This window comes from Odocoileus virginianus, chromosome 11 (assembly GCF_023699985.2).
Source record: "Odocoileus virginianus isolate 20LAN1187 ecotype Illinois chromosome 11, Ovbor_1.2, whole genome shotgun sequence".
In the NCBI taxonomy this organism is placed as follows: Eukaryota; Metazoa; Chordata; class Mammalia; order Artiodactyla; family Cervidae; genus Odocoileus; species Odocoileus virginianus.
Window position 1 is genome coordinate 30,808,056 of NC_069684.1, and position 26,448 is coordinate 30,834,503.

General features: G+C 49.5%; 1 protein-coding gene across 4 annotated transcripts in view; it reads left to right on the forward strand.

The window, feature by feature from the left end:
• The first annotated feature begins 3,514 nt into the window (after positions 1–3,514).
• AJAP1 (adherens junctions associated protein 1) overlaps positions 3,515–26,448 on the forward strand; it is a 136,233-nt gene continuing 113,299 nt past the window's right edge. Inside the window, exons 1-2 of one of the 4 annotated variants that reach the window (XM_070474187.1) lie at positions 3,794–4,738; positions 12,994–13,134. Coding sequence is in view for 1 of the 4 variants with exons in the window: in XM_020877011.2 (XP_020732670.1) it covers positions 4,710–4,738 (29 nt within the window). In the remaining 3 variants the exon portion in view is untranslated. Of the gene's footprint in view, positions 3,603–3,793; positions 4,739–12,993; positions 13,135–26,448 lie in introns of those variants that run through there. The other 3 variants (XM_020877086.2, XM_070474188.1, XM_020877011.2) reach the window with 3 other exon arrangements.

Here is a 26,448-nt window from a genome sequence, read left to right on the forward strand (position 1 = left end):
TTCCCCTCCCAGGCTCTGACCTGCCCAGCTGGAGTGGACAGCTGTGTGCAGCATCCCTGGGGAACAGTTCAGAGGTGGGTGGGGTCGGGGCAGGACTGCAAAGCCAGGGACACTTACCCTCCCCCACTTAGGAGGAAAAGTGACTAGGATTTCCTCTCCCAACCCTCCGACCCCTTGAAAGTTTTAATGGGTGGAGGAAGCTGGAAAAGCAGGGGGGGCGGGGGCGGGGGCAGAGAAGAGGGTGTGAAGGCTTTAAAGAAACTTATAATAATTTCAATCAGCATTTCCCTTCCATTTAAAATCACAAACGTAGCCACTTAATCAAATGTCATGCTTAAGACACATTTACCTCCTTGGGAGAAAAATGAACAATGGCAGCTCAATTTGGCTTTGGATGGGTTTTAAAAATAGTCAAGTTTGTGAAGGCCATTAGGTAAACGGTCTAAGAGCTTCAGAGAAGGACCTCCCGCTGGGGGTCGGCCAGCTTCTTTGTTGGGAAAATAGTGCAGGAAAGAGGGGCTCCCAGAGGCTGGGGCCGGCCTGGGATTCCAGGTCCCTGGGTGCAGCCTTCTCCTGGGTGGGGGACCTGGTGATCTTTCAACAATGGGTACTTCTGAAAAGTTCTCTTTTGCATTTGTTGGACCTTGTAGGTGTGTCTGTGCCTGTGTGTGTGTGCGCACGCTGGTGTGCTGAGGGGGAGATGACTTATACCATCCCCTCCAAACTCCCAAGAGAGGAGAAAAATGGACTGGTCAGAAATATGAGATGCCAGCCAAGCACAAGAAACCAGTTAGTTACATTAACAGTGAAATATGTCATTGCTCTTAATGTTAGTTGCTCAATCGTGTTCAACTCTTTGCGATCCCATGGACTGTAGCCCATCAGGCTCCTTCTGATTCTCCAGGCAAGAATACTGGAGTGGATAACCATTTCTTTCTCCAGGGGGTCTTCTTGACCCAGGGATTGAACCAGGGTGTCCCTCATTGCACGCAGAGATTCTTTACCGTCTGGGCCACCAGGGAAGCCCAATACGACATGATTTTATTCTTTTTCAGCACATACAAATGACCATGTTGGGACTTCCCTGGTGTTTCAGTGGTTAGGACTTCACTTTCTACTGCAGGGGTTGTGGGTTCGATCCCTGGTCAGGGAGCAAAGATCCCAAATGCCTTGCAGCTGGAAAAAACCAAAAAACAAAAGCAAAAAACAAAACAGAAGCAATGCTGCAACAAACAATTAAGACTTTAAAAAAAAAAAAAGGTCCACATAAAAAAACCTTTTAAGAATGACAATATTTGTATCAAGATAAAAAAATAAAAACAAAATAAGAGTTGTTCTCTTTGGAGGATTTGCAGCGGAGTGGTCAGTGCCCCAGAGAAACAGAAACTGGTAGGTCTTCATCCTAAATCTGACTTTCCAGCCTGGGTGAGGGCAATCTCCCTCCCCCAGGGGTGGAAGGAGCCTCACCAGGTCTTGGTGATTCCCTGCTGGGTAACTTCCCTTCCTGACTGTCCCTGCCCCCAGCTCTTTCCAGAAAACACTTTCATTTACTGTCTTCTCAGCCCTGAGGTGCCTACCTGAGGTCCGGGGACCCCCTGGGTATGTGGGTAGAATGCAAGGGGTCTTTATACTTGGATGGTGAAAAAAAAAATCACATAAGTCCAGCATTTCTTTCTTTTATAACATAGCAGCAGAGCAAGGCGGTGTGACATACCTGAGACGATCAAACAGAAACTGCAGGCATTTCTCTTGCATCACCACGACTGTGGATGGCTCAGAATATTACTGCCCATGTCCGGACACAGCCAAATCATGGCACACTTTGGATCTGCCAATTCACCCTCAGCGTAATAAAAAGAACATACACTGCTATATAAAAAATGCATTTTAATATTTTGTTGTGTTTCAGTACACTTGGTTTCCTAACAATCCTGTGCATTTTAGTCTATGCACTTAAAAATGTTCTGAGACGAGGGCTTGCATAAGGGTGCTGAAGGGGTCCTTGGAGCAGAGCTGGTCAGAACCCCAGGCTCACCTGGCCTGGCAACCTCATCAAGGGTTATTCTGCCTCCTGAAGGGCCTCCCTGGTGCAGCACTCCCACTTTATCCCGCTAGGTGGCAGCAGTGAGGACACTGCTTCTCTCCAGGCTTCAGGGGCCCAGTCCATCGTTCCCGGACCTCCCTTTGGGATCGGTCCACCCCCTTAAACCCTCAAGCGGAGAGAGGAGTCCAGCGGAAGACCCGCCAGGGGTGATCAGGTAGGTGAAATGCTGATTCAGCCTGCCGCTTCTTCGGACAATAATAGTGAAACAGTGTGAGGCAACCTCATTTAACCCCCACAGAAATCTCTGTGTGGAAGGGAATATGAAACCCATTTCACAGATGTGAAAACTGAGGACCCAAAGAGGTTGATAATGTGCCCAGGATCCCACAGCGAGTAGACAGTGGCACCTGGGCTACCTGCGTCAAAGACTTGGGGGTGATCTGGCCACCACACCACCCTGTCCCCTGCCTTCTCCTCTAGGACCTTCTCAGAGAGGCAAGTCACCCCCTTCTGTCCTGCCTGGGCAGAGGAGACCCCTATGACTCTCAAGGTCCTGGAGGCTCAGGGATAAAGTTGCCGGCCTGGGAGTCCACAGTTCCAGGGACAAGCACCGGGCCTGGCTCCACCCCACAACCATCTGCCCCCTCCCAGGGAGGCCTCTCCTGATAGAGGGGGTCTCTCACGTGGGCAGGGGGTTACAGAGCTTCACTGGGAGAGGCACCTGCATAGACCACTGGTACCTTCCCCTCCCTGGACCCCCGCATCCACACTTGCCACACAGGAGCTTCACTAGCTGATTTCTAAGGCCTGGTTTGTGCACCTCTTCGGGCCGCTGAGAGTTGGAAGCAGGGCTTTGTCGCGGCTGCTCACGGAGTGAGCGGGTCTGGCCTTCAGCGCGGAGTTTCCCAGGAGTCTCTTCCCGGTGGGAGGGACCCCGCCGCGGGCCCTTTCGCCTCTAGTCAAGGCCTTGCAAGGACAACCTAACCAGGTAGGCACGGGGAACTCCGGGGACCGACAGTCCGGGACGCCGGGGTCCTGGAACTCTCCGGGGTCCTCCTCCTTCGGGGCCAGCAGAGCGGCAGCTGCAGTCGGGCGATCGGGCGCAGCCGGACTCCCAGTCCAGGGGGAGGTTGAGGTTTCGGGATTCGGGACGGGACGGGACGGGACTGGTGGGGGGACCGAAGATGGTGGAGCTCCGACCAGGGACGCAGAGACTTCTCTCACCGGCGCCGAGACAGGGGTCCAGGCCGCGGGGAGAGACGCGTGCCTAGCAGCGGACCCTCCTAACTTCCTGACTCCCGCGGCCGCTTCCGCGCACCTCTGCCTGAAGGAAACTTTTCTCCCAGTCCCCGCCCCAGGCGCCCCCCCCCCCGCCCCCCGAGCACTTCCTCGGGAACGTCCCCTCCCCCAAACCAGCTCTCCCGGGGCACTGGGCGCACCGGTAACCGGGTCAGAACCTCGAACCGCTTCGCGTGCCATCCGGTTACCGTGGCAACACCATCCGGCGGCGCCCGGCGGTCCAATCCGAGCCCGCGGCCTCTCTCGAGCTTTTCCCAAGGTGGGGACCGGGATGAGGCCAGAGCTGGGGAAGGGGCGGCCGGGGCCCCGCCTGTAGTGTCGCCGGGGCCGGGCACAGCCCCGCGCGGAGAGGTGGGCCACTGCGAGGCACGGCGGGCGGCAACCGGCAGCCGGGGCCGGGCAGGGGGCTCGGGCTTCAGTTCGAGGGGCGGGGGAGCGGGTGACGTGAGCCGGGCCGGGCGGGCGGAGTTGGGGCCCGCTCGGGGAGGCGGGGGCGAGCGCGCGGAGAGGCAGACGCGCGGAAGGAGGCGGCCAAGCGGCGCTGGCGGCTCTGCGGCGGGCGCGGTGGGCGCGGGCGGCGGGGCCCCGGGATCCCCGCGCGCCTCCTCGGCGCGGCGCCGGCGCCGCGCGTCCCCACGCCCCGCGCTCCACGGCGCCCTCGCCCCGCGCGCCTCCCCCGCCCGCCTCCTGCCGGCCTCCGGCGCCGCGTCCGTCTGCGGAGCGAGCGCTCAGACGGAGCCCCCGGCCAACTTGAGCGGCGCCGAGCGGCGGCGGAGTCCCCGGCAGAGCCCCCCAGTCGGTGGCGCGCGCGGGAGAAACGCGTCCGCCAGCGTCGCCGCCGCCCGCACCCCCGGACCTCGCCGCCCCCTCGGCGCAGGGCTCGGGCCGGATCGAGAACCGCGCCGCGAGACACGCACTGTGCGCGGCGGCGCCGCCCGCCTCCCTCTTCGCCGCTCCGGAGGACGAAGCCGCTGCTCCTAAATCCTCGCCGCGCGGCCGCGGCGCCGGAGTGCGCCCCTCCCGGGCCGGCAGCCGGCTCCCTCACCTCACCGCTGCCTTCGCCGGGTCGCCCCCGGAGGGGGTCGCGAGCCCTGCACCCGGGCCCAAGGATGTGCGCCCCCGCGGGCCGCCCCGCCTGAACCATGCGCCCCAACGGCGGCGGCGCGCCGGCCGGCATGGAGCCCCGCGCGGCCGCGCTCTGACTCGCTCTGCGCCCCGCGGCCGGCGGGCGGCGGGCGGCGGGCAGCGGGCGGCGGCGGACCGAGAGCCGGAGACCGGCGCCGCGGGACGGAAGCGAGCGGGCGCGGGCGCCGCGCAGATGGCCGGGGCGAGCGAGATCTGAGGCTCTGCTCCCCGAAACGTGACCATGTGGATTCAACAGCTTTTAGGACTCAGGTGAGCGACCCGGCCAGCACCGGGGTGCGTGTGGGCGCGCGGGTGCGTGGGTACCGAGCCGGGCTGAAGCGGCGCTTTCCTCTGTGTTGCGAATAAAGCGAACCCCTCTCTGCTCCTGCGAGCGGCCAGCCGGTGCCCCGGGATCCGGGTCGGGGCGCTGCTCCGGAGCTTGGAGCCCCAGAGCCCCGCTGGCAGCGGCCGGCTGTCCCGGGTTCCGCGTGTCCGGGTCGCGGCGCCCGCCCCATTTCTCCCGGTTCTGGGGCCGGCCGGGCGCGCCCGCGGCTCCCGGCGCCAGCAGCGCAGTGTCCTGGCCGGCCGCCCCGGTGCGCCGCCTCTTCGGGGCCCAGGGGAGGCGCGGGCCGCTGGGCGCGGCGGGCTGTGGACCTAGGGCGGGGGCCGGGGCTGCCAGGGAAAGCCAGGGGGCTCCGAATCTGGCGAGAGCTCGGCTGGCGGAGTTAGAAGAAACCGAAGCCTGATAGCCACGCCGCCCTCTTTTCCCCTTCCTCGGGGCCCCGGGGCTGAGCAGGGGCCTCCTGGGCTCCCAGCTGCCGATCCAGCTGTTTGCCGGTGACCTCTGGGCCCGACGGGCGCGCACAGCTGGCGGGCAGCTGGGGCCGGAGACGTTGAGGCTCTGGGGGAGCGCGGGAGGGCACCCTCTCTCCCCTACGGGCAAACACCCTCCAGAAACGCCCTGGGGATTGCCTTTGTCCCGGACTCCAGGGCCGGTTGAAACCGGGGGTTCGAGCTCGATGCTCCCAGCAGGGGTACTCAAGAAGACCCTTCGGGGTAAACTTTGTTTGCCTGCCACGGCGCTCGGGTTTTAGCCCTGCTAGGAGCCAGTGGGACACACTTGTCCCCTTGGCGGGTCAGACGGGCTCCGATCCGTCGCCCTCCCTCCGGGGTCTCGGCGGAGCTGGTGCGTGTGGGTCCCGGGTTGCATCGGAGAACTGGAAGGACGCAGGCGGAGGCTGCGAGAGCCAGCGTGCGGTTCTCGAGTTTGTCCACTGGGATGCACTGCACTCCCGCTTTGGGGAGAAAGGGGCCCGGTCGTCGCCGGAGCCTGTGCCTGAGCCGCCCCCACCGCCAGCCGATAAAAGCTGGGGGGAGCTGGTTGAGGGGGGAATCGAGTGCGCGTCCTGATTTTGAGAAACTGGGAGAGGACGGCGCCCGCAAGGCGTCTCCTAGCTACCCTTGATTTATGAGACGATTCCCCAGTCCCGGGGCAAAGCCTGTGGGAAACATCTAGTGAGAATTGTCCAGTGTTATCCTTGGTCTTTTTCTAGAAAGCGGCGTTTCTTGTCGGGGTGGCCGGGTCGTGTTCGGCGGCCTGGGCTTTAATAGGTTAATAGTGAAGCGGGTTGCGCTGGATATTGGCTCAGCCTGAATCGATGTCCTGTGCTCAGACTAGATAAGGTTTAGGCTCAGCCGCTCTGGGACACAGACTCCATGGAGCGTCAGGGCAGCTCTGCCCGAGTGACCCCTTCCAGGTGCCCTCGCCTCTGCCTTCCGGGTTTCAGCCAGACCCCAGAGCCTTCTGAAAGATCAAAGGGGTCCCCCCTCTTTGGGAGAGGGTGCTCCTTCAGCTCACAGACACCTCCCCGGCTGCTGTCTGGCACTGCCTTCCTGATTGACTGCCGGCAAGTTATTTGAACCAACGTCTTTCTTTATTACTAACTTGCTAGATTGAAAGATTAGTATATTTTGATAAAGAGAAAAGAGAATAAATATTACTGGAAAAAAGAACCTCTCTGCTGGTTCAGAATTCACTAAAACAGTTCATCTAATGCATCCCTGAGTGAGGTCTACTTGGGATTTTGCTTTAGGAAATAGTTCTGTTGGTGATTTTGAAGTTTGACCTTTTGTTTTTTTCCCTTCAGTGTTAGCACAAGAGATTTTCTGTAAATGCGCCTCTTAGGACCGGCTGTCGCCTCTCGGGGAGGCTGGCAGGAGAGAGCTCTGTCATGTCTGAGAGCCATCCCTTGGCTGGCTGGCCAGGAGAAGGGCCGTGCTTGGAGGGTCTGCGTTTCTGCATCTCACCAGGCACAGCCTAACAGTCAGTGAAAGCCAGGGATGGCTTGCCTGGGACCTGCTAATGCATTTTTCCTTGAAGGCAGTCCATTACCTCTGCTCCCAAGCCCCTCCATGGCTCCCCCAGGTGAGCACCAGGCATTGTGCTGCCTGGCTTCAAGCCTGGTTGGGTCAGGCAAGCGTACGACATGGGGCCCAGGTGACCGGAGACGGCTCTGGGTGCGACCTGAGTGAAGACTCTCAGCTCTGGTTTGCGAGACAAAGTCTGGGCTAGGATTTCTGCTTCTGCAATGGAAAGGAGCTGTGCGCGGTGCCTTTTCTTCCGAGGAGGAGGAGGAGGAGGAACAGATTGAGTGTTTTGGAGCTGTTTTTATGCCTTTTTGGTGGTGGTTGTAGCAGAGCTCCAAAGATACCTTCCATCCGCGCAGATAAAGGTATCTTTTGAAGGTGGCCTCGGAGCCCTGCCAGCTGCGTCCGAGCTCGATCTGGGAGCAGCTTGAAGGGGATGCTTACTCAGCAGGCGGCGCAGATTTTAGAGTTCGGCCGCCTGCTTGTGAGTGGCCTCTGAGGCCACAGCCCTCCACGCAGCAGCTCTATCAGGGGCTCGGAGCCTGCAAAGCACTTGCCAGGTGTCCTCAGGGGCACAGTGGCTAACCAGCACCAGGCTCCTTGCAGGCCTGGTGCCTGTCCTTCTGCCTGTTCTTCCAGCCTCAGGTTCTGTTGCCCATTCTGTTCCGGAGGCCCTGGGTGTGCGTGCGGTGGGGGAGGGACTGTAGCAACATAAGATGACTCTTCTTTCATGGGGGTTCACACAGGTCCCCGCCGGCCACACGGTACAGTGTTGGGCCTCTGTGCACGGTCCCAGTGGCTTGATTGTCTCCATCGCTGCCTGTAAAGTCCTCCAGCAGCTGGGGCCTCGCAGCTGGGCTTTAGAGGACCAGGTCAGAGGCCCTGTCCACAGACGTCACCCTCCTGGTCAGTCTTGGTTCTCACCCACTTCCAGCTGCTGGCACCAAATCGATTACCACTGGAGCCCCTCGAGTGTCCGTGGCCGTGATACTCATCCAGGACAATATTGCTGGAATAAATCATCACTTTAGGAGACAGCTCACATCTTTTCTGCCACGTGGGTGCATCTCCCCCGACCACTCAAAGCTCCCCCACCCCCCAGGGGACACACTGTCCAAGCAGAGGAGGGGGCAGTAGGCTCCTCCCAGCCTGATGATTGATTTATTCTTTGGTTGATTTATTCTAATCACCTGCTTCTTCTTCTTCTGTGCATCAAAGAGGCCAGTAAGTGGGGAGCAGGGCACAAGCTGAGACAGCTCCTCTCCTCCCCGAGATGTCTGTCTCCCAGTCCCTGGAGAGAGAGCTGCTGTCTTCCCCATGCATCCTGCATCCTCCTAGCTCGGTCGCTCAGATGGCAGTGGGAACAGCAGCATCCCATCCCCCTTGTGGTCCCCAGCCCCCCAACCCGGACACCATCAAAGTGCTTGGGAGGTGTGGGCTGGGTGTGCTTCTTGAGTTCTTCATCCCCCAGACATTGTGTGGGGAAACCGTAGGGTGCACAGGGCACGTGGGTCAAAGCTGCACTCTGGGTCACGATGAAGTGGGCGGACACCAAACCCCGACCCGGCCGACCACTGCCGAGCTTCCCAGAGGCCCGGGCTCCTGTCTGGGGTTACGTAAGAGTCATCTGCTTTCCAAACGTAGTTGCCAAGTTTTCTTCAAAGGGCTACAACTCAGTAGAGACCAAATTGATGTAGAGATTAGCTTGGAAAGCCAAATATATCCTTGATCTAGATTTTCACGTTTGAAGTCTGGCTCGAGAGGGTTTCTCCTGCCCGATGCCAGTCAGCCAGGAGGGGGAGGCAGGAGGAGGACTCGCTGGGGCTACAGCAAACAGACACTGTGGCCCCCAACTCAACTCTCTCTCAAGACCCCCTTCCAGGAATTCAGAGGAGCTGGTGCATCAGGAGGCCACCCAGCGGGGAGTGGTGGTTACATAACTCAGATTAACTCAGTTCGTAGAAAGTCAGAGGCTGCAGTGTTCCCATGTCGGAGCTCTGGGGGCCCTTGGGTCCTGGCTTCCCCAGTGGCCATCCGTATAGAGCCTGGATTGTTTCTGGCTGCTTGGAGGAGTCTGCTCTGGACCCCTGTTGGGAGCAGCACTCTCTACCAGCAATGAGCCAGGCACAGTAGGGTGCTTCTTCAGGGCCGCTTCCAAAGCCCCTTCCAGAAGAGCATGCAGGACCCATCCCCTACTGCTGCTGGTGGTGGGTGGGGGGAGTGAGTTGGATTGTCTCCTAGCAACCTCTGAACCAGCGGAGTTAATTGGGATGTCCCAGCAGGCACAGTGAAGTAGCCAGGTGATGAGTGATGTTTCTCTGAGGATGCTAAGAGGCTAGAAGCCCCCCATTCATCTATGGGCATCTTTATACTAGATAAATACCTGCAACATGACCCAAAGAGAGCTCGGAGTGGAGAACAGTGGGAATGGTGGCATCCATTTTGCCCTTGTTGGCCCTGACCCACTGACCTGGGCACCATCAGAGTGTCATGTGCTGGCAAAGAACAGGGTCCTGCTGCTGTACCATGGGAGACTAGGGGATCAGGGGGCCAGGGGGGATCAGGGGGCCGGGGAAGATCAGGGGGCCTAGGCTGGAGGGACTGGGGATTGTATTTGCATCTCCATCCCAGACGTGCACTCTGAAAGAAGCTATTACCTTCTTTCTTTCTCCCCTCCCACCCAAGACAAGGTGGGTGGCAGCCGTGCTGGGTCCATCTGTGCATCAGCCTTCCCCACATGCCGTTCACGTGCTGATTCTGTCCACTCGCTGGGGCTTTTGTCATTGGTGCACTTTCTCTTGGGTGGTCAGCCGACAGAGCCCACTGTCTGTGCTCTCTTGCCATTTCCAGCCCAGGATGGGCAGTGTCTGCTGAGACCGCCTGCCCGAGTCCCCAGCAAGTCCGTGTCTGGGCTCCGTGTGTGACCTCAGGGGTTTCAGCTGGCACTGGGGCCTCGGGGGGTGTGTCTGCCAGGGTTACTGGTGCAGCTGTGCTCAGGCTTCCGGGTGGATGCTGGAGAGTAGCCCCGGTCTCTGGCTGCGGGTGGTGAGGGCAAGGGCCGTCTCACCCTTCAGCACCTCTTGAGAAGCGTGCCACCACTGTGTGGGTGCTCAGGAGCGCTCTCTTGAATGAGTAAACTTGTCCGCCTGGCCCAGTGCCCATGCTTTGTCCAAGGGTTGCCCTTGTAGTTACTCGGCCTTGACTCTGAACTAAGACCCAGGAAAGGAATGCACAGCCAGAGCCAGGCTTAGGTGGAGACTCTGTTCAACCCCACTTGCTGGTGCTCACAACCCCACCATTAGAGATTCATTCCTTTGGCTTAGAACTTCATCACAATTGGAATGCAGGCATATTCAGGAAAAACTATCTGAGCTACTGATCTGATAATAACGGAAAGCACTCAATGGGATAGTTTTCAGTTATTATCAGTTCAGTAGGAGTGAGAGCATCCAATTTTTAACTTTCTGAGAGGAAAGGTGAGTGTAGAAGAAAAGAGAACAGGAAGGCAGGCGGCACAGGTCTGGCTGTGGGAGCTAAAGTGCCACCAAGGGAAGTCTGAGAGACGTGGGGTACAAGTTGAGGGTGAGGGCAAAAGGCAGACTCACTGGCCGTGCCATGGACTGAGGTCTCCCCTCCGCTGGACTGTCTTGGGGGAGTAGGGACAGTTAATGTGCCTACTAGGGATTAGTGGAAGACAGAGCCAGTGCATCTGAAAGAGAATATTCTGGTCAGTATAGGAGTGCAGGTGGGCAGCTGGAGGATGTTGAGAAATGTTAGTGACACATAGACACCTTAAGCCATTTCTGTTCCTGTCTTAAATGTGAGCTGTGAAATTGTACTGTATTTGGATAAAGTATGCATGCTTTTTTTAATTGAGGTATAATTTTCATAAACATTATATTAATTTCAGGTGTACAGCATAATGATTCCATACTTGGATACCTGTGAGATGAGCAAAACCAGTAAATCTAGTTAACATTTGTCACCATACACAGTTACAGAATTTTTTTCTTATGATAAGAACTTTGGGGGGGGGGTAAATTAAGAGGGTGGGATTAACATATATACACTACTATACAGAAAATAGATAGTCAACAAGGCCCTACTGTATAGCACAGGGAACTATACTCAGTATTTTGTATTAACCTATAAGGGAAAAGAATCTGAAAAAGGATATAGATAGATAGATACATAGATAGTTGTTGTTTAGTTACTCAGTCTTGTCCGACTCTTTTGTGACCCTATGGACTGCAGTGTGCCAGACTCCTCTGTTCATTGGATTTCCTAGACAAGCATACTGGAATGGGTTGCCGTTTTCCTTCTCCAGGGGATCTTCCTGACCCTGGGATCTCACCCACTTAGGCTGCATTAGCAGACGGATTCTTTACCACAGAGCTATTGGGGAAGCTTCCTAGATAGAGCTTTATGTATATATCTTTTCTTGAAACTGACAAGACAGGGTAAATCAACTATAATTCAATTTAAAAAAGAAATTAAAAAACAAAACAAAAAGAACATTTAAGATCTACTCTCTCAACAACTTTCAAATATGTGATTCAGAGAACAGACTGGTGGTTGCCGGAGATGAAGGGTGAGGGGTGAGGGGTGGGGAGTGGGTGAATGGGTGGACGGGTCAAAAGGTACAAATTCCAAGAATAAAATAAGTCCCGGGGGTGTCATGTGCAGCTTGACACTGTAGTTCAGGAAACATATCTGCTGTAAATGTCTGTATAGCACAGAAAAATGTCCTGATCTCTGTTTTCACTTATATCTCTCATTGAGTTTGCTCCTCAGTTTCTGAGTGCCTGGGCATGCCCAACCAACCCCAAGTAGATGCCGTGCAGACCCAGAAATGAGTGGATTCCTCCTCTTCGAGACTCCTCACTCCAACAATGGGGGCGGGCAAATGAGGGGTAAAACATCCTTGTTGGGGTGGAGAAGAGCACTGTCCAATAGAAATATAACACGGGCTACATTCGTATTTTGAAAATTTTCAGTAGCCATATTAAAAGAAAAATGTAGCAGGTGAAATCAGCTTGAATGATATATTTAATTTTTCAATATATGCAAAATAGCATTTCCATGTGTCATCAGTCTAAAATAGGATTAATGAGAATTTCTTTTACATTCTTACCCTGCTCTGAGTCTTGGAGATCAGGAGTGCAGTTTACTTTCGTCTCTCCCTCTGGACTTGCTGCATTTGGGGGCTCATATTGGACACTTCCGCATGTAAACTCAGAAGTGAGAAAAGCAAGTGTTTGGAGACTGCCACCTCCCCAACCACTGTGCCATGTTGGCACCATTGCTCCATTAGTAAGAGCTCCGAGGAGGGCCAGTCTGGCCAGCAGCCCTCCTGATTCAACAGCGGGCATTTGCTGATGCCAGCTCTGTGCCGGGTCGGTGCCAGGGCCAGAGACAGAAGGATGAGCTGGAGTGGGTGCAGTGGCTACTGCCATTAGGGGCTCTTGGCTTGGAGATGGAGGTGGGCAGTGCTAGCAGGTCCTCCATACCTACCATACCATCAGGGGCCCCCCCACCAAGCTGTAATAAAATGCTTCTGGGGGCCTGAAGAGGGGATGGCAGAACTGTTCCTTTGTAACAGAGGTGTCAGAGGCTAGGGTCAGCTGATGCAGAGGAAAAAAACCAATGAAAGAGCCTAGTGAATACAGAAGCTGTGTCGCCCGCCAGAAAGGAGAGCTGACCCCCAGGAGGGGGCATTCCCCCCGCCCCCTGCCAAGTGTGCCCCAGAGCCAGTGCCTGGAGTGAGCACACCCTGGGGGACAGACCTCCTGGTGGGACCCTCTCACTCCAGCAGTGCACATTCACCGGATCTGTCCTGGTGGGGGCCTCCATCCTCTGCCCCGCCCCCCAGCACTTGTCACCAGTGCTGAGAGTCCATGATACCTCAGGCCCATGGGAAGTCGAGAGATGGGGAATCACCAAGGCCTGGTTTCACTGAAGATTTTAGGAACACTTTTGTAGAAACAGGTGTGTGTGTGTGTGTGGTGTGGGTGGTGTTTGTGGAGTGAGCATGTCTCTTGGGGAGTTTATGTGGGAATGTATTTGGGGAGTTTAGGGGCTAGTGGGCATCCAAGCACTTATCAGGAATTCCAGCTCCAGGTGAAGAGATTAGTTCTTAAACAAAACTCCTCCTGCAGGAGGGAATTTGGTGTGTTCACAGGACTGACAATCTGGATAAAGAAGCCTGAACAACCACATCAGAATCTGGCTTCTGACAAATGCTGAGAGAGACAGCTGACTCCAAGAGGGCTGGTGGACAGCTGATCAGAGCTGCACAGGTACAAGGGGGCTCTTGAGCAGTTTGGGGGCAGGGCCCTTGCAGTGACCAGCCCACCCTTGGCTTTCAGGGGACACTGATGGGGATCATGCTAAGTGTAAGACCTTGGCTCTGGGCACACTTCTGGGCAGTGGGGTGTGATCTGAGAAGGGACTGCACTTTGCTGAGGTGCCCTAGTGGTCATTTGTAGTTACCTGTTCTTGAGTATTAAAATAAAGAGTTTGTACTGTGGGGCAGTTCCACAGTATGGGAGCTCTGTCTGTATTAAATGGTGAACTCTTTGAGCTCTGAGAAAACTCTCTTTTTTATATCATCTAGATCTTTTTTTTTCCCATTTGTTTTTATTAGTTGGAGGCTAATTACTTTACAATATTGTAGTGGTTTTTGTCATACATTGACATGAATCAGCCATGGATTTACATGTATTCCCCATCCCGATCCCCCCTCCCACCTCCCTCTCCACCTGATCCCTCTGAGTCTTCCCAGTGCACCAGGTCCAAGCACTTGTCTCATGCATCCAACCTGGGCTGGTGATCTGTTTCACTATAGATAATATACATGTTTCGATGCTGTTCTCTTGAAACATCCCACCCTCGCCTTCTCCCACAGAGTCCAAAAGTCTGTTCTGTACACCTGTGTCTCTTTTTCTGTTTCCCATATAGGGTTATCGTTACCATGTTTCTAAATTCCATATATATGTGTTAGTATACTGTATTGGTCTTTATCTTTCTGGCTTACTTCACTCTGTATAATGGGCTCCAGTTTCATCCATCTCATTAGAACTGATTCAAATGAATTCTTTTTAATGGCTGAGTAATATTCCATGGTGTATATGTACCACAGCTTCCTTATCCATTCATCTGCTGCTGGGCATCTAGGTTGCTTCCATGTCCTGGCTATTATAAACAGTGCTGTGATGAACACTGGGGTACACATGTCTCTTTCAGATCTGGTTTCCTCGGTGTGTATGCCCAGAAGTGGGATTGCTGGGTCATATGGCAGTTCTATTTCCAGCTTTTTAAGAAATCTCCACACTGTTCTCCATAGCGGCTGTACTAGTTTGCATTCCCACCAACAGTGTAAGAGGGTTCCCTTTTCTCCACACCCTCTCCAGCATTTATTGCTTGTAGACTTTTGGATAGCAGCCATCCTGACTGGCGTGTAATGGTACCTCACTGTGGTTTTGATTTGCATTTTTCTGATAATGAGTGATGTTGAGCATCTTTTCATGTGTTTGTTAGCCATCTGTATGTCTTCTTTGGAGAAATGTCTGTTTAGTTCTTTGGCCCATTTTTGATTGGGTCATTTATTTTTATGGAATTGAGCTGGAGGAGTTGCTTGTATATTTTTGAGATTAATCCTTTGTCTGTTACTTCATTTGCTATTATTTTCTCCCAATCTGAGGGCTGTCTTTTCACCTTGCTTATAGTTTCCTTTGTTGTGCAAAAGCTTTTAAGTTTAATTAGGTCCCATTTGTTTATTTTTGCTTTTATTTCTAAAATTCTGGGATGTGGGTCATAGAGGATCCTGCTGTGATTTATGTTGGAGAGTGTTTTGCCTATGTTCTCCTCTAGGAGTTTTATAGTTTCTGGTCTTACATTTAGATCTTTAATCCATTTTGAGTTTATTTTTGTGTATGGTGTAAGAAAGTGTTCTAGTTTCATTCTTTTACAAGTGGTTGACCAGTTTTCCCAGCACCACTTGTTAAAGAGGTTGTCTTTTTTCCATTGTATATTCTTGCCTCCTTTGTCGAAGATAAAGTGTCCATAGGTTTGTGGATTTATCTCTGGGCTTTCTATTCTGTTCCATTGGTCTACATTTCTGTCTTTGTGCCAGTACCATACTGTCTTGATGACTGTGGCTTTGTAGTAGAGTCTGAAGTCAGGCAGGTTGATTCCTCCAGTTCCATTCTTCTTTCTCAAGGTTACTTTGGCTATTCGAGGTTTTTTGTATTTCCATACAAATTGTGAAATTATTTGTTCTAGTTCTGTGAAAAATACCGTTGGTAGCTTGATAGGGGTTGCATTGAATCTATATATTGCTTTGGGTAGTATAGCCATTTTGACAATATTGATTCTTCCAATCCATGAACACGGTATGTTTCTCCATCTGTGTCCTCTTTGATTTCTTTCATCAAGTGTTTTATAGTTTTCTATGTATAGGTCTTTTGTTTCTTTAGGTAGATGTACTCCTAAGTATTTTATTCTTTTTGTTGCAATGGTGAATGGTATTGTTTCCTTAATTTCTCTTTCTGTTTTCTCATTGTTAGTGTATAGGAATGCAAGGGATTTCTGTGTGTCAATTTTATATCCTGCAACTTGACTATATTCATTGATTAGCTCTAGTAATTTTCTGGTAGAATCTTTAGGGTTTTCTATGTAGAGGATCATGTCATCTGCAAACAGCGAGAGTTTCACTTCTTCTTTTCCTATCTGGATTCCTTTTACTTCTTTTTCTGCCCTGATTGCTGTGGCCAACACTTCCAAAACTATGTTGAATAGTAGTGGTGAGAGTGGGCACCCTTGTCTTGTTCCTGATTTTAGGGGAAATGCTTTCAGTTTTTCACCATTGAGGGTAATGCTTGCTGTGGGTTTGTCATATATAGTTTTTATTATGTTGAGGTATGTTCCTTCTATTCCTGTTTTCTGGAGAGTTTAAATCATAAATGGATGTTGAATTTTGTCAAAGACTTTTTCTGCACATCTAGATCTTTTTGAACATACTGACTTAGTCAAGCAGGGCACAGGTTCACTGTTATTCAGAGTTTTGTCCTACTGTTTGTGAGCCCATAGCCTGCAGCACACCAGGCTCCTCTGTCCTCCATTACCACCTGGAGTTTTCTCAAATTTCATGTCCATTGAGTCAGTGATGCTATGTAACCATCTCATCCTCTGCCACCCCCTTTCTCATTTTGCTTTCAATCTTTCCCAGCATGAGGGTCTTTTCCAGTGAGTTGGCTCTTCCCATCAGGTGGCCAAAGTATTAGAGCTTTAGTTTCAGCATCAGTCCTTCCAATGAATATTCATGGTTGATTTCCTTTAGGATTAACTGGTTGGATCTTGCTGTCCAAGGGACTCTCAAGAGTCTTCTCCAGCACCACAATGCAAAAGCATCAATTCTTCATCACTCAGCCTTCTCTCTAGTCCACCTCTCACATCCGTACATGACTACTGGAAAAGTCATGGCTTTGACTATATGAACTTCTGTTGGCTAAGTAATGTCTCTGCTTTTAAATATAGTGTCTAAGTTTTTCATAGCTTGCCTTCCAAACTACAAGCGTATTTAATTTAATAGCTGCATTCACTGTCCACAGTGATTTTGGAGTCCAAGAAAGTAAAACCTGTCACCGTTTCCACTTTTCCCCCTTCTATTTGCCATGAAATCACTGTAAAACCCCTACATTCAAACTTAGCAGACTTTGGGGCAACTTAATTGAAGATTAAGTGCCTTCTTGTACCCAAATCCAATGATGCAGCCTTTTCAAATTGATCTATAGACTCTACCAACTGTTGTGAAGATTCCAGCTTAAGAAGGGTGAGGGAGTAGCCATCAGTGTCTGTAGAAGAGGGATCTCAGGAGTTCAGTACTGACTGATGGACCCCAGTGTACCAGGGCCTGCACAGACTTTTCTTGCTATCTCATGGAATCCCTGGTCCTGAGAAAAGAACATTTAGGTTGGAGGAAGGGAAGGTCTCACGGAGAAGTTCTGACAGCAGGAAAATGCTATTAAAAAACTAGCATTCTCAATTCTGTAGATAATACGATTTATGAAAATAAACCAAGAAAATCCTTAACAGAGCATTAATAAATAGGTAAACCTAGCAACATGGAAAAGAAGCATTTGGGGGCTTATGAGGTGCCTCAGTGGTAAAGAATCCGCCTGCCAGTGCAGGAGATGCAGATTTGATCCCTGAATCAAGAAAATCCCCGGGAGATGGAAATGGCAGCCCACTCCAGTATTCTTGCCTGGAGAATCCCATGGAAGGAGGAGCTTGGTGGGCTATAGTCCATGGACTCGTAAAGAATCAGACATGGCAGAGCAACTGAGCATGCATGCAAAAGGAAGTATACACAATGACAAAGTGAAGTTTATACCGTGAATGCGAGGATGGTTCAATATTTGGAAATCAGTTAATGTAACTCAGATATGCAAATGACACCACCCTTATGGCAGAAAGTGAAGAAGAACTAAAAAGCCTCTTGATGAAAGTGAAAGAGGAGAGTGAAAAAGTTGGCTTAAAGCTCAACATTCAGAAAACTAAGATCATGGCATCTGGTCCCATCACTTCATGGGAAATAGATGGGGAAACAATGGAAACAGTGTCAGACTTTATTTTTTGGGGCTCCAAAATCACTGCAGATGGTGATTGCAGCCATGAAATTAAAAGACACTTACTCCTTGGAAGGACAGTTATGACCAACCTAGATAGCATATTAAAAAGCAGAGACAGTACTTTGCCAATAAAGGTCCGTCTAGTCAAGGCTATGGTTTTTCCAGTGGTCATGTGTGGATGTGAGAGTTGGACTGTGAAGAAAGCTGAGAGCTGAAGAATTGATGCTTTCGAACTGTGGTGTTGGAGAAGACTCTTGAGAGTCCCTTGGACTGCAAGGAGATCCAACCAGTCCATCCTAAAGGAGATCAGTCCTGTGTGTTCATTGGAAGGACTGACACTGAAGCTGAAACTCCAATATTTTGGCCACCTCATGCGAAGAGTTGACTCATTGGAAAAACCCTGATGCTGGGAGGGACTGGGCGCAGGAAGAGAAGGGGACGACAGAGGATGAGATGGCTGGATGGCATCACCGACTCGATGGACATGAGTTTGAGTAAACTCTGGGAGTTGGTGATGGACAGGGAGGCCTGGCATGCTGCGATTCATGGGGTCGCAGAGAGTTGGACATGACTGAGCAACTAAACTTAATGTATCATAAGAAAAGGCTAAAGGAGAAAAATCAGAGGATCATATATGTTTAATAAATTTGGTACTTATCTGTGATGAGAACTCCTAGAAAAAAGGACTAGGAGTGCATTGCCTCAACTTGATAAAGGACATTTATAAAACTACCACTGAATTGATACTTAGTGTTGAGAAACTGGATGTTTTTCCCCCGAGATCAGGAAAAAGTCAAGGATATGCACTCTCACCACTACTACTCAACACAGTGATAGAAGTTCTAGCCAGTGTGCTACAGGAGAAAAGGAAATAAAAGACACATAGAAAAGGAGAAATAAAACTGTTCTTATTTGTAGATGATGTAATTATCTCTATAGATATGATTATCTACATAGAAAACCTCCTGTAATCTATTTTAGAAAACTCCTCAGGTTAATAAGTAAATTTAGCAAGGTTGCAGGATATGAGATAAATTTACAAAAATGAATTATGTTTCTATTATCAGTGAACACATGGACACTGAAATTTAAAAATGCCAAACTATAAGTGGTTACAGTTGCTAAAAAATGAAATATTTCAATGTAAATGTAATAAAACTTGTTATGCTGACAGCTTGTATGCTGGGAACTACGCAATGCCAATGGAAGAGTCAAAGAAAGCCTGAATATATGAAAGACATACCAGGTTCATGTATAGGAAGATTCAACATAATGTAAGTTGAGGATGTCACTTTTTAGATTGATATAGAGGTTTAGCACAATTCTAATAAAAATCCCAGCAAAATGTTTTAGCATATAGATAATTCTAAAATTCATATATAAATGTAAAGGAACTAGAATAACTAAGCCAGTTTTGAAAAAGAATGATAAAATAGGAGGCATCAGTCTATCAGATTATGACATTATATAACTACTGTTATCAAAACTGTGTAATATCAATGAAGGGTTAGATTCACAGATCAGTGAAACAGAACAGAGAATCTAGACTCCCACAAATACGCGCAATTGATTTTTGACAAAGGTACAGATTCAGTGGAGAAAAGACAGTCTTTTCAATAAATGATACTAGAACAAAAGGACATTTATAAGCAAAGATAAAATCCTTGCTTTATACAAAATTAACCTTGGATACAAAATTCTGGATCACAGAATTAAATATAAAACATGAAAAAACTAAAACTTTTAGGAAAAAACATCTACAAGATGTGAGGCTTCCCAAATAGTTCTTAGACTTGACACCAAAAGCACAGTCCATAAAAGGGAAAAATGATAAATTGGACCTTGTAAAAATTTTTAAATTTTCTCTGTGAAAATTTTTTAAGAGGATGAAAAGATAGGCTGAAGAGCGGGAGAAAATATTTGCAAACCACACATCTGACAAAGGACTAATATCCAAAATACAAAAAGGCTCTCAAAACTCACAAAAACCTCTTTAAAAAAAAAAATACAAGCTAATTAGAAACAGGTAAAGCCATGATGGGACATTTCATCAAAGAGGATGTTTAGATGGTTTAAAAAAAAAAAAAGGCATGTGAAAAGATGTTCAACATCATTGGCCATTAGAGAAATGCAGTTAAAACTACAGTGAGACTTCTTATCCATCTACCAGAATGGCCAAAATAAAAAATGCTGACACCAAATTCTGACCAGTATATGGGGACCCTGGATCACTCATACACTGTTGATGGGAAGGTAAAATGTTACAGCCAATCCACAGAGCACTTTGGCAGTTTTTTTATTAAATTAACCATGCAACTGCCTTGAAGTTGAGCATTCCATTCTCGGGCATTTATGCCAGAGAAATGAAGATTTCTGTCCACACGAAAAATCGTATGTAAATGTTTATAACAACTTTATTTGTAAATGAAGTCTCAAATTGGAAACAACTCAGGTGCCCTTCAGTAGGTGAATGGCTAAACGTATCATGGTACCTGTACACCATGGAATAGTGTTGAGCAATAAAAACGAGAAAATGCTTAGCACGCGCAGCTGCCTGCATGAACCTCCAGAGAGTTATGCTGGGTGAAAAGAGGCAATCTCAAGGGTTACACACGGTATGGTGATTCCACAGCCTTCTTGAAATGGCAACATTATAGAAATTATAGTTCCTGTAATTATAATTATAGAAACACAGTAATAATTGTCAGAGGTTAGAGAAAGAAGAGAATGGCTGTAACAGGACAAACTCAGGGGCCCTCATGGTGACGGGAAGCTTTCTGTCTTGATTGCATCTGTGTCAGTATGCAACTTAATCTGTTGTTGTTCAGTCACTAAGTCGTGTCTGACTCTTTGTGACCCCATAGACTGCAACACGCCAGTCTATCTGCAACACTATCTCTCAGAGTTCACTCCAATTCATGTCCATTAAGTCAGTGATGCTATCTAACCATCTCATCCTCTGTCAGCCTCTTCTCCTTTCGCCTTCAGTCTTTCCAGCATGGGGGTCTTTTCCAATAAGTTGGCTCTTCCCATCAGGTGGCCAAAGTATTAGAGCTTCAGCTTTAGCATTCAGTCCTGAATATTCAGGGACTTTCCTGTAAGATTGACTAGTTTGATCTTGCAGTCCAAGGGACTCTCAAGCATTTTACCAGCACCACAGTTTGAAAGTATCAGTTCTTTGGCACTCAGCCTTTTTTTATGGTCGAACTCTCACATCTGTGCATGACAGTTGAAAAAATTATAGCTTTGACTATATGAACCTTCAATGGTCAAGCGATGTCTCTGCTTTTTAATACATTGTCTAGGTTTGTTGTAGCTTTCCTTCCAAGGAGAAAGCGTCTTTTAATTCCATGGCTGCATTCACCATAAACAGTGATTTTGGAGTCCAAGAAAATAAAATCTGTCACTGCTTCACTTTTTCCCCTTATATTTGCCATGAAGTGATGGGACCGGATGCCATGACCTTAGTTTATCCAGTTTATACATTGTACTGTAGTTTTGTAAGATGTTACTGCTGGGGAACTGGGTAGGGGTGTGCAGGATTTCTTCCTATCATGTCTTACAACACTTGTGAATCAGCTCAAAAAGTATCATTAAAAAAACTAGTATTCTCTACTTCACTGTCAAAGGTTAGCATCTTATTGTGTGTGTGTGTCCCCTCTTTATGTACCATGTATGTGAGTTTAATGACAGTCATGGGTGATGTGAAAACAGGTAAAAAAAAATTACAAGATTTGCTATGTTGTGATTCTGTCACACTTTTTATCATGCTAAATACATCAGCATGTGAACGTGCAGTGTTGCTAATGTGATGAAATCTGTTAGCAGTGACAGTAATAAATGACCTGGTGCATAATTATTGGATGAGAAGAGCTGTCCAGATTCATACATAAATCAGGTCAGCTCTGAAAATAGCGCAGCCTTTCTGGGGACAGTCCTACTTGCCTGCCCTGGCACATAGGGTGGTATCAAGACCATGTTCCAAGGAAACACAAACAGTTGGTTTCCTGTTTCTAGATCAGTAAGACAAGAGCCTCAAGTTTGTGAAGGCACAGTGTTCCTTTGTGTCTTTGCTGTTTTCACTTCCTTTGGTCTTTATGATAAAAGAACTGGTGTGTAAGTGTGTGTGTGTATGGTATGCACACATGTGCTCTATTAATACTTGTGGAATGAAGTTGGATGATGCAGTGGTAAACTCCGTGTCAGATTTGGCTGTGAACTGCTGTGATTCCAAGAACTAGACCCTTGACTTCTCTTTCTCTCTCCTTTTCTGACCAGCTAGGAGGCGCTGGAACACAGTGTTCCAGACCTTTCCATAACCTGGACTTTGGCAAATGACCAGCCAATCAGCACCATCTCAGTCTGTCCTCAGGATCCATGTGACAACCCTGCAAGGCAGGTGTTGCCACTCTGATTTTACAAAGGAGGAATCTGAAGTTCAGAGAGATGAAGTGATTTGCCCAAGGTGACTCAGCTGGCTAGTGGGGGAATGTGCTCTTCCCACTGTCCTTTATGGCTCTCATGCTTTATATAAAGTCTACTTCTCACTCCCCTGATTTAAGTCACACTTTTCCGATCTAGGAAAAATAAAAATGCAAACAAAACCAAACGTAAAGTGGAGAAGGACCCAGCCACTATGGTGTCAGGTTAGCACTCTGTGGATCTAGCTAGCCCTGACTCTGAGGTTGTAAGTCCTTCCTGCACCCAGAATTTTAGGTAAAAACTTTGTAGTCTAAATCAGAGGTTATTTTGCAACAAGGAATTCATGCTGCTGCTGTGCTGCTAAGTCACTTCAATCGTGTCCGACTCTGTGCGACCCCATAGATGGCAGCCCACCAGGCTCCCCCGTCCCTGGGATTCTCCAGGCAAGAACATGAGTGGGTTGCCATTTCCTTCTCCAATGCATGAAAGTGAAAAGTGAAAGTGAACTCTCTCAGCCGTGTCCGACTCTTCACAACCCCATGGACTGCAGCCTACCAGGCTCCTCCATCCATGGGATTTTTCAGACAAAGAATTCATAACATGTCATAAAAAGATGAAAACATACCTGTGACACAGATACAATTATTAATCTATTTAATAATTAAAAATAAATATGTTACCAAATTCAAGGAAGCCTCTTTTGAGAGCTCTTGTGAAATTAAACTTGAAATTAATGGATTGAGAAAGTTTGGTTTAACCTAACTTGTAAATCTGGTCTAGTATCAAAAGAATTCATAATGGAAGTTGGCACATCCCATAATAATCAAAAGCTCTCAAATGCTGGATTATCTGAATGGTTGACTCTGATTATGATGTGTATGTATATGTACATGTAGATGTTTAGTATGTAAACCTAAATAGATGAACATAACTAAATACAGTACATTGAAGACAAAAAAAAAAAAAGCTTAGTATGGATAAAAAGGATTGCCCACCATGTGTATGTTTATTGAGATATAGTTTATGTACCATAACATTCATCCATATTAAATGTAAAATTCAACTTCTAGTGAACTTACTGTGTGTGCAACCATCTTTGTACTTATCTTAGATCATTTCCACAACCCTCAATAAGATCCCTTGTCTTGTTTACAGTTAATCCCATTCCCATCCCCAGCCTCAAGCAGCCTCTTGCCTGACTTCTGGCTCTAGATTTGCCTATTCTGGGCATTTACTATGAACAGGATCAGACTTTCTTGTCTGGTTTTCTTCACTTAACATAGGGTTCCTGGGGTCTACTTTGTGGACTTTTTTATTTCTGAGTAGTGTTCCATTTTTTGGACATACCACAGTTGGTTTATCCATTCATCTGTGGATGGATCTTTTCACTTTGCTGCTTCGTGGCTAATACAAATAGTGCTGCTGTGAACATTATTTCCGTTTCTCTCATGATACCATATCCTTTGTATCCATCCATATAAATGCTTTGGCAGGGGTGGGGTTCAGAGATGCCCTTAGGGTGTTACTAATTTGGTGGAAATGCACAGGCCAGGTGTCCAGGCCCCATCTCTTGGTTTGGATTTGCTCCTTTCCTTTGCTCTGAAGAGAAGAGCTGACTGCGCAGAAACCTTTTTAATTCATTCATTTTTCATTCGATACACATTTATTGAGTGTCGGCTGTGTCTCACCATGGTGCCGCATCTTGGCGAGATAAAGACCAGGACAAAGGTTTCCGTTCTGTCTTGGTATAAAGATACTGTGAAGGGGAACATTTTGTTCGTTGTCAAGGGCTCCTAACTGGCCTGGGGCTGGTTCCCATGGCTGGAGGGAGGCAGCCTGTGGCCTAGGGGTAGAGGGGTCCTGCAGATAGTCCTGCAAAGAGTCCCCTAGCCACAAAGCACCCTCCTGCTGCATGTGGCTGGCGGGGCCCTCGGGCCTCCCAGGGAGTCTCAGGGAGGCAGCTGTGCTTTTTGGGGGGTCCTGTGCTTCCTTCCGGGGGGCAGTGGCCATTTTAAGGAAATCCGCCACCATGGGACATCTTAAAACAAAAGCTATCATTTCAGATGAAGGAGAGAGTGTGGGTCTGAAAGTTCAGGACAGTTTTTGGTTTGGTTTTGCTTTGTTGGCTGCAGAACCCCCAGACTGTACTCTCCTTCCGGGGGTATATGGGGAGCCTCATTCTCAGCAAGTCAAGGTTGGCCCTTAGAGGTGGCCGTGATTCTGGAGATGGAGCTGGGCAAGTCCTCACCTGCTTCTCTTTCTGTAAGTGAACCTTTTGGTGAAGCTTCACATGGTCCCATTCGAGCATCTATATAACCCACTTGGACGAGTCTCATCACTCCCCCTTTGGCCCGGCTGTACCTGTGATCAAAAGTGAATGTTCACCCTGGGGACCCAGTCTCCCAAACTGTTGCAGAAAGCCACCTTAGGCCGGGAATTACCCAGGGATGCCCGATGGGCTTCATTTGCGCACAGCCGCTGTTCTATAGAACTGACTTTTCTAGATGATCAGTGAGCAGGCAGGTTCAGCCTTGCAGGCTAGCATGGAACCTCCAGAAACCACGAGGCCAGGCTGTGACAGAAGCCTCAGCCTCCGGACCAGCTGAAGACCACGTTCTCATGCTTAGCAAGGAGCAGGTTGTGATGAGGAAGGATCCACCCCAGAGTTCGTTTCTCTCACTCCTCCCACCCCCTGTCTTTCGTAAAGAGAAGATTCAGGGCTGTACCCAGATGCTGAAGAGAGCTGTGCTTCCTGCTGAGGGACACAGTGGCTTTCAGAATGCAAGGATGCTTTAGGGAGCCAGTTATGCAAGACAAGAGTAAGCATGTTTATTTTTATGGCACCACATTTCCAAACCCCAGAAAATGTTGCTGGAATGGCCCCATGAGGCGCTGGCCCCTAGTGCTGTGGCATGGCACTGCCCAGGTTTCTGGGGGTCACTGTCAGGCCCTTAAATGAAAGCCCAGCCTGGGGCTAGTCGACTGCCTGTTACTGCTCTGGCCCCAAATTCCACCTTCTCTCAGCATCTGCAGGCGAATTCAAGTGTTTTCACAGAAGCCCGATGCCTTCGAAAACCTGAGCCTCAAGCTCACACAGCTGGCGTCTGTCTCCCAGGGTCTTGTCCCCAGGGTCACGGGAGAGGTCAGGGCTGTGGCTTTGTCACACCAGCCACCGTGGCCCCCTGAGAGTGGGATGCCCCAGCACTGCAGCCCAGGCCGACTCTGGCCTGGTGGGGCCAAGGGAGAATTTCTCCTGCAGCTTCATTCTGTGGTGCTGTGCTAGGCACGGAGACAGGGGACTTCCCCCAGCCCTGCAGGAACTGTCCATCAGAGTGGGAGCAGCAGTACAGCTGGGATTGCAGGAGCTGAGAGGAAGAGGCAGAGGGCTCTGCCTGGAGCCACTGGGAAGACTTCCTGGAGGAGGTGGCACTGGAGCCACTGGGAAGACTTCCTGGAGGAGGTGGCACTTGGCCCTGTCTGGGAAGAGGAGGAGGGTGCATCTAGACAAAGGGAAAGGGTGGCTGCTGTTGATCACTGCCAGTGCACGTGCTTCAAGGCCAGCGACCTGGGGTACCAAAGGGTCAGTGACTTTCGGAGGACACCCTCGCCCCCAGGAGGAGTGTGGGTGCCGGAGTAGGTAGAGCCGGGTGGTCAGCCAACAGCACAGAGTCAAGGTGGAAATTTCCAGTAGGAACGGGAAGATTGGAGATTGGATCCTCCTCGAATGATGTCAGAGGTGGCTGCTTCCTCTGTCCACATGTGGGTCCAAACCTGTGCAGCAGAAAAGGTGAAGGCCTTCTTAAAGTAACTTCAGAGAGAGAGCTGGTGTGTGTGTGTGTATGTGTGTGTGTGTGTGTGTGTGTGTAGGTGTGTGCATGGAGGTGTGTATCTATATGGGGTATATTTGTGTGGGGAATATGGGTATGTAGGTGTGTGTGGGTGTCTATGTGTTGTAGGAGGTTGTATGTGTGTGTACGCTTGGCTATGAATGTGGTGGTGTATGTAGCTTTTGTGTTTTTGTGTGTCTGTGTATGTGGGGATTGTGTATATGTCTGTGAGTGTTTTTGTATGTGGGGTGTGTGTTGTGAATGGGTGTGTATGAGGAGGTGTGCATGTGTCTGTGTGTTGTGGAGGCTTGTGTAGATGTGTACGTCTATCTACAGGTATGGAGTGTATGTAGTTTTTATGTCTTTCTGTGTGTCTGTGTGTATAGGGGTGTGTATGTGTAGATGTGTGGATTTTTATTTCTGGGTCTATGGGGTGTGTGTGTGTGTGTGTGTGTGTGTGTGTGTGTGTGTGTGTTGTGTAGGGGAGTGGGTGTGTGGCATCAGTAAAATCACCAATTAACAAATCTTTGCCCTTTTCATCCATCAGCTCTCAAGCAGTGCAGAAACTTGCACAAAATCTCCTAATAGCTCTCCAGGGTCAGGAAACATCATTAGCCTTATTTCATAGATGGGTAAACTGAGGCAGAGAAAGGGTAAGCAGTTTATCTAAGCTCACACAGAGTCACGGAGGATCTAGGCCAGACTCTCGGGCAGCCAGCTGTCCAGCCCTGGT